Genomic DNA, 14,080 nt, shown 5'->3' with positions numbered 1-14,080 from the left:
ATTCAAACAAAAATTAATTAAAAATACCCAAAAAAGAAACCATTAATTCACCACATATTGCATGAATTCAACATCGTATTCAATGGCGGCCATAGTTTCAGGCGGCAAAACAACTTCCAGATCTACGCTTCCATTGCCTTCCCGCCCCGGAAAAGCCGATATCTTGCCGTCAAATTTGTTAGCGCCGCCGCTCCTGACCGCCAACGGTCGCCCCCACCCAAAATCGTTATCGTACATCGGGAACCGCGGCGAACTCCCCATCGTCATGGACGCGCCGTCGAAGTTCCCCAAAGGGAAACACCGCGGATCCTTCTCCCAGTTACGGACAAAACGGCGCACCGTTTCATCGTCGTGGGCCCTCACGCTCACGTTCAACTGCTGCGCGCACCAGCGCAGATCACGTGACGTGACGTCACCAGCTGATGCGTACGTTGGAATGCTTTGAATCGCGTTCCCGAAATACAATGGGTCCAGCTTCGGGTTCAACCTGTGACGGCAATTCACCGCCATTCTAAACGTCGTCGTTTTGGAAGCCGGCAGCTTCCTAGCACGCGTCACCGCTCGCCAGAGAAGAGCCGAGAGTGACTGGAACGATGAAATCTCCGCCGTTTTCGAAACAAGAGCCGTTTCAGTGTAGTGCTTGTCGTTTCTTTGTTTCCCGAGAATTTCAACGGCGTTAAAGTCGCCATTAACGACGCTGTTGTTAACTTTGGCTTTGAGTTCCAAAATGGCTTCTCTGTTGAAACTGAAAATTCTCTCCGATAATGGTTCGTTTTCGTTAAACGTAACTTTGGGCCCGCCTTCAGGGGCTTGTAGAATCGCCGGTGAAATCAACACCGATTCCCGCGAAAAATCCGGTTGCCTCGCGATTCTTTCGATGCTCATGTTACTATCGTCACTGATTATTCTGCAAATTTCAGCGAAATTGTTGAAGAAGTTCCAGAACGACGTACCGTCAGTCACCGCGTGGTTAACCGAACAACCGATGAAGATACCGTCTCCGAGCTCCGTGACTTGGACGGCCATGATTGGTTTAAAATGGCCATTGTAACTCACCGTCTTGTCGAAACAGAAGAATCCCTTCACGAACTGCGGAACATGGAGTGGACCAATGACATCACGAATGAACGAAGTTGTACACATTGCATGCTGGAATTCAACGCCGGCATCGTTGCAGGTGATGTAAATGTAACCTTTTTCGTCGGTGTAAAGACGGCCGGCGAGGGGAGGGAAGAAAGACAGCGTCTTGGAGAGGGACTGTTTGAGGAGAGAAACGAGTGAATTGGTGGGAATGGAAGGGCGATTAAAGAGACAACCTTTTTGGATGTAATGACATGACAACATTGGGAGATCCGAAACAGAAAGCTTAAGGTCTCCAAGGCTTGATTTTTGGTCTGGGAAAACCATGGTTTTTGAAACCAAATTAACAGACATGGCTGAAGGAGAAGAAGACGAAGGCATGGTTTTTTTGGGAGGGGAATTGAGATGAACTCTCTTTCTTCAAAGAAAGTATCTTGATTGGGGAGAAGAGAGAGCGAGGGAAAAGTGAAGGCAAATGGAAGAATATTTATAGGGATGAGGGGTTGCATGCATTTCAAGAAAGTGATTGCCTATAATCTTATTTTATTAAATTAAAGTAATGCCTCTTTGGCTTTATTCTATTTCACAACTCTCATGTGACATCAACTTTATCTTCTCTTCTCTTCTTCTTACACAACAATCGTTTATTATTTTGTTTTTTAATTAATTATTTATATCATTATTAAGATTAAATATTAGATTTGTTTGTCAATAATCTTTAAAACAAATAATTAAAAGCTTTTAATTGATATCTTTCCTCTCTTAAATTATAGATCTAATACTTGTTAGAAGCAAATTTCACCTTCTCCGCTTCATATGTATTAATAGTTCAAAAAATATTATTTTTTGAAACGTACATTAAATATCATCTTTAAGAATATTTACGAAAAAATACTTCTCTCAAAATTAAAAAAAAATACTTCTTTTGAAAACAGAAAATAAATATAAAAATAATTGAATACTCAACTTTTAAGAAAGTTTATTTTGATAAAAATAGTTTTAAGCCTAAATATCGTACACACGAGATCATTTCTCTTATAAGCTCAATAATTAGTTTTTATATTTAAACAAAAGCCAAGGGGGTTACAATAGGTGTGAGATTTTTTTATAAACAATTCTTATATAAGAGAAGGAAATGAGAATTTTGTTCCTAATTGATATTGAATTCATAACTTAAGAGAAAGGGAATGAGTCAACTGATAGTTTTTAACCATTTATTCTAGATATTATTGACAAGCATGAGATTCTTTTAAAATACATGTAACATATTCTAATATAGGGTTGAATATATTACGATTATCAATTCACTCTTTTAACATTACAATTATTGATTATTAATGTGGTTAATAAATCTAGGATAAAGTATACAAATAGTCATCTGATTATAGAATAATGCTTTGTTGAGTCCTCCGACTATTTAAGTTAAAAAATAGTACCTCGATTATTGGGAGTTGCTTTATTGAAATTATCGACTATTAAAAGTTACAAAATGGTCACTCGATCATTCGTTATGTTCCAAAGTCATCATTTTTCATTAAAAATTTAACGATAGCCAGAGCTGGACGTTAACCTGCTGACTGATATACGATAAAATATAATCTCATAATCTGAAACGACTATCATATCTCAGCCAACATGTTAACGTTCAGCTCAGACAACTGTTAATTTTTATCATTTTCTAACTTTTAATAGTCAGGGGACTCAATAAAATAATATCATATAATCGGGGGACCATTTGTATACTTTACCCATAAATCTATTGATTATGATTATTATTGTAATTTTATTTCTCTATTATAATGATTAATTTTGATTATAGTTATAAAAATAATTGTAATTTTAAAATAAGTTATGAATTAATATTTTTTAATAGGTGGTTACAAGATAGTATATGTTTATAATTTTCTTAATCAATTAACAATACATAAATTTTGTGGATGCAATTATTCGAACCTAAAACCTCACGGAAAAACAACATTCCTCTTTACCATTAGGGCTACTTAAATAAGTTCAACTCAATATTTATTAAAGAATTTATAAATCTATTTTCATATATCATAATATTTATTACATAATCATTTAAATTTTGGCTGTATATTAATTTCAAATATATTGATGATGTGATAGCAATGCAATTCTCAAAAATCTCCATTATCTTTACCTTCTTTTGTTTAATGTTCAAGTTGTTGTTAATTTAAGCTAATTAATTAATTAATTAATTTGACTGTACAAGTTTGATGTTAATTTAAGCAAGTGGGAAATGCTAGTGGGTAATGAAAGAATTCTGGAATTTTAAGTAAGCTTTAGCTAGTTGAGGAATATAGCACTAATTTTAAAAGTTTGAGAATAAGGATAGGAATGATAATTTAATCTAAATTTGATAGGTTTTAGTTTGATTTAGCTTGACGGCATTGAGTCTGATTTTGTAAAAAAAAAGTGAGATTATGTCGAATTTAAATTTAGGGTGAAAATCTCTGACACGAGAATAGATTAATAATTGACTGTACAAGTTTGATGTTAATTAAGCAAGTGGGAAATGCTAGGGGTAATGAAAGAATTCTGGAATTTTAAGTAAGCTTAGCTAGTTGAGGAATATAGCACTAATTTAAAAGTTGAGAATAAGGATAGGAATGATAATTTAATCTAAATTTGATAGGTTTTAGTTTGATTTAGCTTGACGGCATTGAGTCTGATTTTGTAAAAAAAAAGTGAGATTATGTCGAATTTAAATTTAGGGTGAAAATCTCTGACACGAGATAATAGTATATATATATGGATGAATGGATGGTTGATGAGTGTAAATAGATAGTTGAGATGAACTCCTTTTTCTTTCTTTCTAGTGAATATATTTTCATTTTTATTGTTAATCTCAACCGTATGTTTTCACTCGTTCAATGGTCTTAAATCTATGTAAAACTAAAATAGTTTTACATAGTGTAATAGGCTCCAATCTCATATATATATATATATATATATATATATATATTAAAGGGATGATTGTTATAATACTCGTCTTTCTATTTTTTTAATTAAGTCCTTGTTTTAACAAACAAAAATAATTTAGATATCGTAAAGGGATGATATTTTTACTTCATATCTCAGGAATCCATCAAAGCCATTGAAAATCTTGGATTTATACCTAAGAAAAGCCCACAACTGCGAGATTTGCATGCTCTCCCCCATCCATCCAATCCACACGCCAAATCTCTTTTTTATTTGTCCTTTTGTTTACAGATTTCTTTGATATATGCTTTCTATAATATCTTATATCAATTTTTTTTAGTCTTAGGTGGTTACAAGATCGTATTTGTTCAGAGTTTAAATTAACTATTGACAACACACACATTCTACCGTCATAGTTGCTATAACCCAAAACCTCTAAGAATAACAACACTCTCTTTAACCACGATGTCACTTGATGAGTTCATTTCTTATATAAATTTTAAACTAAACTATTAATTTAATTAATTATAATTTAATTATAAAAATATAGTAAACTAAATTTAATTAAAATTTGCTTCACAGCGAATTAGAACAAGATTCACCATCTTTTAGAGAGATGGTGCGAACGAGGGCAATTGGACTAGAATGGGAGCCAACAGAGGAAATAAGTTTATGAGCCTCAGTACAGTCAGTTTGACATTAGAATAACTTAAAATTAAAATTATATTGGCTCAGATTTAAAATAATATAAAACTTTAAAATTAAAATTAATTAGATTAAGATTAATTCGATTTAAAACTAACTCATCCAATCGGAATATAAAAGAGAGCCGATTATTCTTCTCACTAGTTAAAATTAATCCATTAATATTTTATTAAATGTCAAGTGTGTATATATTTTATTTTTCAAAAAAAGAATTGATTTGAATCTTTTATTTTTGAATTAAAAAAATAAATAATTTGGCTTAAAATAAAGCTCTACCCAATCTCAATAACTTTCTCAAGATTCCACTGCAAAATAGAAATATTTCCATGCAAAAACACTAAGAATCTCAGTTGTTTTGAATTAACTGTCTCTTTGATTTTAATAAAAAAATTAATAATAACGATATCTTGTACTCTAATTATTATTTGATATACCGTTGAAAGTCGGTTGTTAAGTTAGGAAAGAATCTCTAAAAACCGACATTTCTGATTTGTCGGCGTCTGAGATTATTATTTAATATTTTTATTATAATTTTTTTAATAATTGTTTAATTTGTGTTCAATTGCATGTTTGTAGCTTACTTAATTGTTTGACTTAGATGAAATATTATTTTAAAGATTAGTTAAATTCTGATTACAAACAAAAATGACCTGATAATTTGCCACATGTATGACAGTTCAATATATATACAGACCATGGAGAATTATATTCTTTTAATTAATTGGTTTTTTTTGTTAAATTTATTGTTTCAGTGCATGTAAGCGAGTGTTGTTGCAGTGAACCTAATGGCAATACAGTTCAATAACAACCCTGGTCGGTGAACAATAAATCTGGGTACATTCAGGTATCTGCTGGAATTTTTAGTTAAGGTTCATGTAAGAAATTTTAAATGTTTCTCTTCATGGCAATTTTAAAATGTTAAAATAAAAATTATTTGTAATTATTAAATTAATGTGTGGTTCTAATAATGAAACAAGTCGTGGTTTTATAAGATAATTTGAATTCGAATACTATTATTTAAATGTACTTGAGTTTTATTTAATACTAACATAGAACATATAATATGTGAATTCTATTTCTCTGAATGAGAGCTTAGTGGGATTTTTCAATGGAGCTTAAGGCATAAGGGATCCTCCTATCTATTTGTTTTTCTCATGAATGTTTTCTCCAAACTCCTGGATTTAGTTGCTGTAAAGGGTGTGTCTGGATTTCATCCTAGGTAGCTTGACCAATTTGTACTTGGCGATGATCTTCTGATCTTTTTGTAAAGAATCCTTTGACTCTATTATCGGATTTTATTGTGTTCTTAATCATTTTTATAGGTGGTTTGATCGTGGACTCAATGTTGCAGAAAGTGAGTTGTTTGTCTTGAAGATTGAAGCTAGTCAAAGGGAGGCCATTCAAAAAATTTCTAGATTCACACTTGGTAGGCTTCTTGTTCGATATCTTGGTGTTCCTAATGTAATAAGGAAATTGAGTGAGATTAATTATATGGTTATTATTGAGAGGATTAAATCTAGATTAGGTCAGTGGACAAATAGACATCTTAATTATGCTGGCAGATTATAGTTTATTAGAGCTGTCTTATTTAGCATTGTTAATTACTGGTGTAAGGAATCGATTTTGCCTTAAGCTATTATTAGACGAATTAAGTAGCTTTGTGCTAGATTCTTTTGTAAGGGTTGTAATTCAGTTGTCATGAGTGGAAGGGCCGCTTGGAAGTATATTTGCACCTTGAAAACAAAAGGTGGTCTTGATTTTGAAGGATATACTCACATGGAATAAGGCTTGTATGCTTATTAGAAATATTTCAGTTGGGGAGGGTTCACTTTGGGTGCATGGATCAATTCTTATGTCTTTAGATGTGTTAATTTTTGACAAGTGGAAAGTAATATAAACGCTAGTTGGATTCTAAAAAAACAAGGAGGGAAGCTCGACCTCTTTTTGCAGTAGTTGATCTAAGGTTGGTAAAGATTAATTAGATATGGTCCTCTATTCCAAGTAATGGTGGAAAAGTACCATGACATAAGATTCTATGACATCTTCTCTACATTCCAAAGCATGCTATTATTTGCTGGACGGCTATCTTAGGGAGACTTCCTACAAAGGATAGGTTATTGCATATGGGTTTGGAGGTGGATGGACAATGTGTCATTTGTGACAATGAGCTGAACAGCAGAGATCATCTTTTCTTTGAATGCAATCTCTCAAAAAGCATTTGAGAGACGGTCCACAGACTGTGTAATCTATCCAAAAGGGTGTTGTGTTAGGAGAAGAAAGTGAAATGAGTTGTTCGATACCTTAAAGGTAAATCTTTTCTTACCTATATCCTTAAGTTAGCTTGGAACGTATATATCTATTGTACATGGGAGGAGAAAAGCAGCAAGCTATTCAAGGGTTTATATAAAGGCAAGGAGGAAATTTTAAATATTATTAGGGTAGGGACATTGGCTAAATTAAACTTAGGTGTAAGGATATTGATAGATTGGATTGTATAAATAGTCAATTTTGTGTAAAATGGGGTATTTTTTATGCTGTCCTTATTTTTTGTGGATACTCTAGTTTTGTAGTCGCAGACTCTTACTTATTTGGATAATACACACAAAGCTAACTAAAAAAATTTAATCCCTAAAATCATAAATTAATCGGAGATATTGAAATTAAAAGTCAGTAAAAAGAGAGTCTCGATCATCCATCTAGCGGCCGTTGTAATTAAGATGGTTATGAGTTGTATCAGGTCTGTTTTTTGGCATATTCAAATCAAATCTAAATAATATATATTTTTTATTGCACTTAACTCAATACATGTTTAGAGAGACTCTATTCCATTCAAAACTCGATCTAATTTTTAAGATAAAAACTCACATCTGACTTGACCTAACATAATTATATATATATATATATATATATATATCATTTTTATTAGAAAATTTGGGACATAATTAAACAATATTAAAATGTCAGTATTATTACAATAATTCTTGAATATATGAAATATGATTATACTATTATCTCGAGTCGTATCATATTTTTTTCAACCTAAATTTAAATTTGATATGATCCTTCAAAAAACCTCAATCATGCTTGAATCTGATTTTCCTTTTTAAGACTAAACTTATAATATTGAATCATATTAAAAATATGTCAAATTCGAATCATATATTCATTCTTATTAACCATTTAAGGAAGTCCATTTAGTAGTACAATGGTACCACAACATAGTTCTATACAAATCGATTGTTCATTTGTTCTATAGGTGTTTTGTCTTATTAGAGTGTTATTAGTAGAATTTTAATGTGATACGATATGCTAACAGAAATTTATCTATTTGGTATGAATTTGATGATCTTTTAAATTTTAGTGATATAGTTTAATCTGAATTGAATTAGGATTAAATTTATTTGATATTAACTGTACATAATCTTATATTCTAACCCATTTTAAGATGCAAAAATTTAAAATCTTATATTCTAATCCTATTTAAAAATTTCTTAAATAATAAAATGAGCTTTAGTTTTATGGATAAAGAGAATTACATTAAAAGAGTTTTATTTTATTTAAAAGTTTAATTTAATTTTAAATATAGTTAAAAATTAATGTGATTATCGAATAAAGAAGGATGTAAAAAAGCGCGCGCACACACACACGTCTGATAAATTAGAACTTAAAATCATGAAAACAATACTTAAATCCAAGATTATTATTTAATTTACTAATAATTAGTATGTCACATATATTAGATAACAAGATGATACCCGTTACGAAACAACCCATCCAAACCAAGATCCTGGGGCCAACCTTCGCTTAGGATCACTCATCCAACAGCTTAAAATAGAACACGTGATAAAATGAAAATACATCTACACCGTCCGTTTTAAACAGTAACATATTGCATGAACTCGTGATCCGACTCAATTCCGGCCATCGTTTCTGGCGCCAAAACCACCTCCAAATCAACGCTACCGTTCCCTTCCCGCCCCGGAAAAGCCGAGATCTTCCCGTCGAATTTGTTGGCTCCGCCGCTCCTAACCGCCAACGGCCGTCCCCAACCGAAATCGTTGTCGAACATTGGGAATCTCGGAGAACTCCCCATCGTCATCGACGCGCCGTCAAAGTTTCCTAACGGAAAACACCGTGGATCCATCTCCCAGTTATGAATAAAACGACGCACCGTTTCGTCGTCGTGAGCTTTTACGCTTGCATTCAACTGCTCAGCACACCAACGTATGCTTCGCGATGTGACGTCACCGGCCGATGCACACGTCGGGATGCTTTGAATTGCGTTTCCGAAGTATAAAGGATCCATCTTTGGGTTCAGCCTGTGACGACAATTCACTGCCATTCTAAACGTCGTCGTTTTGGAAGCCGAAAGCCTCCTAGCACGCGTTGCCGCCCGCCAGAGAAGAGCTGAAAGTGACTGAAACGATGAAATCTCCGCCGTTTTTGAAACCGGAACCATTTCAGTATGGAACTTATCGTTACTTAGCTTCCCCATGATTTCAACGGCGTTAAAATCTCCATTAACGTTGCTGTTGTTAACTTTGGCTTTGAGTTCCAAAATGGCTTCTCTGCTGAAACTGAAAATCCTCTCCTTTAACGGCTCGTTTTCGTTGAACGTAACTTTGGGGCCACCTTTGGGGACTTTCAAAATCGCCGATGAAATCAAAACCGAGTCACGTGAAAAATCCGGTCGCCTTGAGATTTTCTCAATAATCTCATTATTGTTGTTACTAGTTTTTCTGCAAATTTCTGCGAAAGTGTTGAAGAAATTCCAGAACGACGTCCCGTCAGTCACCGCATGGTTAACCGAGCATCCGATGAAGACTCCATCGGCCAGCTCGGTGACTTTGACGGCCATGATGGGCTTGTAATGTCCCTGATAACTAACCGTCTTATCAAAGGTGAAAAACTCCTTCACCAACTCCGGGACATGAACCGGCCCAATGACGTCACGGATGAACCGGGAGGTGCATTGGGCATGGTGGAACTCGACTCCATCATCGTTGCATGTTATGTAAATGTAACCCTTTTCGTCGGTGTGAAGACGGCCGGCGAGAGGAGGGAAAAACGACAACGTTTTGGAGAGGGATTGTTTGAGGAGAGAAACGAGTGAGTTGGTGGGGATGGAAGGGCGAGTGAAGAGACAACCTTTCTGGATGTAATGGCAAGACAACATGGGGAGATCTGAGATTGAAAGCTTGAGGTCTCCAAGGTTTGATTTTTGGTCTGGAAAAGTCATGGTTTTTGAGACCAGAATCAAAGGAGATGAAGGCATTTTTGTTCGAAATTTCTGGGTTTTGTTATCTCTTTCACTTCACTGCTTTTGGATTTGGGATTTGAGGCGGCTATATATAGGGTTTTTGGGTGCATGAATACGGCAGATTTGAGTCATGGATTATTTTATTTATTTTTTTAATTTGACAGGAGAACAAAAGAATATTTTATAAGGTGAGTTGGCAAGCAACTTGAGCTTTCAAGTCAAATCTCAATTAATTGCAATAAACATTTTAAATAAGAATATTATGACTATAATTTCCTATATTTTTATAATTGTATAAAAATAAAATAATTTATATTTTTTATCATATATAATTTTTGGTTTAATATTCTTAATAATTAACTTTTATTGTCAATTTTCTTAAGGATAAGACCATTTTTGTTGTGTCAGATTTTTTTTGAATAAAAAGATCAAGTTTGCTTCGAGTTTAGGATAAAAGTATTCTATTCATTTTGACATGAGAATAATAATACAATTGATCATTATATATTTATAAGACAATTACTATAATGCCTCTTTCATTATATTTTTTCCTGATTAAGTTTCTATTTCACCTAATAAAAATGAAATTTATGTATATAATATTTTTTTGATAAATATGAGGTAAATATAATATAATATATATTTAAAGACTCAATCATTTGACAATTAACGTCTAAACCTCTGGCGTATGTGGTGCTTGAAGTTGAGATATCAAAGGATAACAACAAATTTTTTAATTATTATGATCGCTTAGTTCGTGCAATTTATATATATAATTATATCAAATTAGGTCCATAATTTTACCTTAAAAATTGAGTCTAATTTCAAGTCGAATGAACCTTTTCTAAACTCGGATTGAATCAAATAAAAGAAATATACTCAAATCAAATTTAGATAAATCAAAATTCGACTTGACTCGATTCAATAGTTCCTTGTCACATATGCATTTGAATCCAAATGCATATCCCGCCACTAATTATAATCCAAGTGTACTACATTAATAAATCTCACTATTATAATAATTAATCTAATAAAACTGATTTAATCAAAACAAGTGAATTAAATTTATTTTAATCGATTTGTCTATCCTAATATTTACAATCATGCTCATTACTCCACTAACTTTTTAAAAAATATATTCCATAAGCTATATATCCACAAATTTCAAATAGGTTCCATATTCGTGGCAAATCAATTTCTTTTCATTAAAAGAAAAATTAAGAATCCCACTAAATAAAAGTTTAAAATGTTGAATTGGTTGTCATCCCTAATCCCAAGCAAAGTCGGCGAAGAATCTCAACTGTTTTAGCTAATCTTGAACTGTCTCGTCAGATTTAGTTTGGTCTTTAATTATTATCCATTGTTTTATAGTACTAATCCCTTGTACTTACAAAAAGGTCGGTTCATTAACCCATTTTTTATTTGTCACATGCCGGAATTAATTTATTTCTATTAGTGTAATTTACTCGTTACCAGATTACATAAATAAAATTTTTGTATTATAAGACTCGTGGTTGACGGATGCCACGTGTGTGACAGTTCAAGACCAACCCATGAAGCATTTCACTTGCTTTGATTCACTGGTTCTGAGATATTAAAATGGATTTTAATTAATTAATCACTATGTCCAAGAGGGTGGGGATTAATTAATGGAGCGAGAGAGTTGAGTTGTGTTGCAGTGAACCTTGAATTTACTCGCAGATGACAGATCAAGACCAACCATATTCAATAAATTTGCCAAAAATTCGGTTTTCTTCCATTTATTTAAACCACCTTTCATTACATTTGTTATATTCAATAATAAAGGAAAATATATTATCAATAATTTTTTTTAAAAATATATATTATCTTGTAACCGTTTTCATAACCTTGATTTACTTCTCATATATGATATTCTTCACTTGTCCAACATCATCGTTTTGTTTATGAAATCTACATTAATAGATGTTAATATACCGATTAAAATCCAAACTCATATAGAAGATCGAACAGTCACCAAACTCATATATGTCATCAAACCTTCCAAACCCTTGTAGATGAAAAGTAGGTTGTCATGGAACAATCTCAAGGTTTATCAATTTAGCGGTTTAGTAGTATAATTGAAATGAAAACTGAAATATAATTGTTATAATTCAAATAATTGAGGGTTTAGTGGTATAAACAATATAATACTTAAAGTCCAGTGTTATATAATGTAATTTACTCTAAAAACTAACACCGATGGGCCTAATTAATTTAAAGAGAAAATAAGTGTGCCCCGTTAGAAGTTGACAAGCAAAAGAGACGGTGAACTCGTTATTGAAAAAAATAAAGGGAAATGAAGTTATTTGTTGAGGGTACCAACACAGTGACGTTGAATCCTTTTTTACGTTCTTTGAACAAGGGATTGGTCGGCCCCGCCCTGGTGTTGATTCAGGCCACCAACCTTTAGTGGAACAACAAGATCAAATGAACCAGGATTTCTATCATTTTACTTTCTTTGTATATAGTAGGATTCATTTATATAATGAGGAAATCAAAAAGTTTTATACTAATTTCATTTTTTTATTGAGTTAAAAGGATTACAAAGTAATATCTATTTTAAATGCTCTCAATCACTCTTACTGGCATTGATGTTCGAATCAATGACATCTAGCAACAACAATTATTCATTTAATCACCTAAGTAAGTTGGTTCATGCTAATCTAAAACATTAAACGAACATAAATTGATGATTGAAATGAATTTATCTACCGATTTCAGAAGTTAAAGTAATAGTTATTCTCTCTAAATGCTCTGAGTTATAATAACTGTCTCTACAAGGTGTGTGTACGTTGTTAATGGCTAAAAAAGAATATGAACATATATTATCTTGTGATCACCCCAAATTATTAAAATAAATTAATGATTGAAATTATTTATTTTTCCGTAAAAGTTACTTGCTCATTTAATTATCATAAACTAATGTAAAAACTTTTTAATTTTACTTATGTAATTGAATTTTATTTCTCTTTAATTAAGAGCCAGTTACATAGAATAATTTTTTTCAATTTTATAAGGGTTTTGAATCGTTGAACTAATTAATTAAATTTAATAATTGAAATAAAAAAAAATCAATTTTAATATAATTACATTTTGTTTTTTTTAATCATTATATCAAATATGTATTTCTACTCATCTAACTATAAAAATGAATAAAACATAAAATTTGTATTTTGTATTTTTATAGTTTCATAAATAATCGAGCATGAGCATCAATTTGAGTGGGTTCCCATTTGTATGACCATCAGCATCATTCAAACAACTAAAACGTTTGCGGAATGCACATTTCAAACGCAATCAGTCAATGGTTAATAATGGCCTTCATTGGAGATACGTACACGTATTTGTATCGATGTATTTTGACAACAAAATGTTACAGTTTGGGATTTTTCTTTACAATTTAATCTCAAGTTTTCATAAGTTCACATCTTTTTATCATATGTATATTTGATTCAGATCTATTCTTTTAGATTGTAAAATAAGTGAACACACTATGATGAGGATGTAATCGCAAGTTTTCATAAGTTCACAAATATATATTTTTTAGTCCTCTTCTAATACATTGTATATGATGAGGACATCTCATGTTTCTTTTAATTTTGATGTTGAGTAAATAGGACGCTTGGAAAATTATAACAATTTAACATAAAGGTTAATATTTTCTATCAATTTTACATAAGTTTAATTAATATAACAAAAACTTTAATCATCAACATTATTCTAAAAACTTAATCCTTAATATTTATTAATTTTATCAATTTAATTTTTATTCTTAAAAATATTTGAAAATAAGAAAGAAACTATTTTTTCGAGTCTATAAAGAAATTTTAAGATTTCTTTTCGTATTTTATTTTTTTAATATTTATTACACATGATAACGTGGGGTTAGGTCACGCATGATTTTTTACGGGAGAATATGATGAGATAACATGACAATAAAAACTGATGGAGAAAATTCTTGAGGGACCAAACTGAAATTTTTTTCTATAGTATAAGGACAAAACAAATATTAAGCGTTATATAATTGTTGAGTTTGACATTATTATATAAATATATTGATGATTGAAATTT

The 14,080-nt window shown here is 31.7% G+C and overlaps 2 protein-coding genes across 2 annotated transcripts; both read right to left on the bottom strand.

The window, feature by feature from the left end:
• Positions 1-9: 9 nt before the first annotated feature.
• On the bottom strand, positions 10-1,495 carry LOC120138669 (uncharacterized acetyltransferase At3g50280-like). Its single transcript, XM_039154091.1, has one exon. It carries the CDS (start codon positions 1,459-1,461, stop codon positions 43-45), a length of 1,419 nt encoding a protein of 472 aa, XP_039010022.1. The 5' UTR covers positions 1,462-1,495; the 3' UTR covers positions 10-42.
• A 6,914-nt stretch (positions 1,496-8,409) lies between these two features.
• LOC120138670 (uncharacterized acetyltransferase At3g50280-like) lies at positions 8,410-10,043 on the bottom strand. Its single transcript, XM_039154092.1, has 2 exons — positions 8,541-10,043; positions 8,410-8,446 (listed from the first exon to the last, which is right to left on the bottom strand). Exon 1 carries the CDS (start codon positions 10,001-10,003, stop codon positions 8,603-8,605), a length of 1,401 nt encoding a protein of 466 aa, XP_039010023.1. The 5' UTR covers positions 10,004-10,043; the 3' UTR covers positions 8,410-8,446; positions 8,541-8,602.
• Positions 10,044-14,080: the final 4,037 nt, after the last annotated feature.

This window comes from Hibiscus syriacus, unplaced genomic scaffold (genome assembly GCF_006381635.1).
Source record: "Hibiscus syriacus cultivar Baekdansim isolate YM2019G1 unplaced genomic scaffold, ASM638163v2 tig00110704_pilon, whole genome shotgun sequence".
NCBI classification, from domain to species: domain Eukaryota; kingdom Viridiplantae; phylum Streptophyta; class Magnoliopsida; order Malvales; family Malvaceae; genus Hibiscus; species Hibiscus syriacus.
The sequence above is the reverse complement of the archived record's forward strand: the minus strand, read 5'-3'. Positions and strand labels throughout refer to the sequence as shown.

Coding starts and splice junctions, on each gene's coding strand:
- LOC120138669 (XM_039154091.1), bottom strand. CDS start 1,461: ATGCCTTCGTCTTCTTCTCCTTCAGCCATGTCTGTTAATTTGGTTTCA.
- LOC120138670 (XM_039154092.1), bottom strand. CDS start 10,003: ATGCCTTCATCTCCTTTGATTCTGGTCTCAAAAACCATGACTTTTCCA.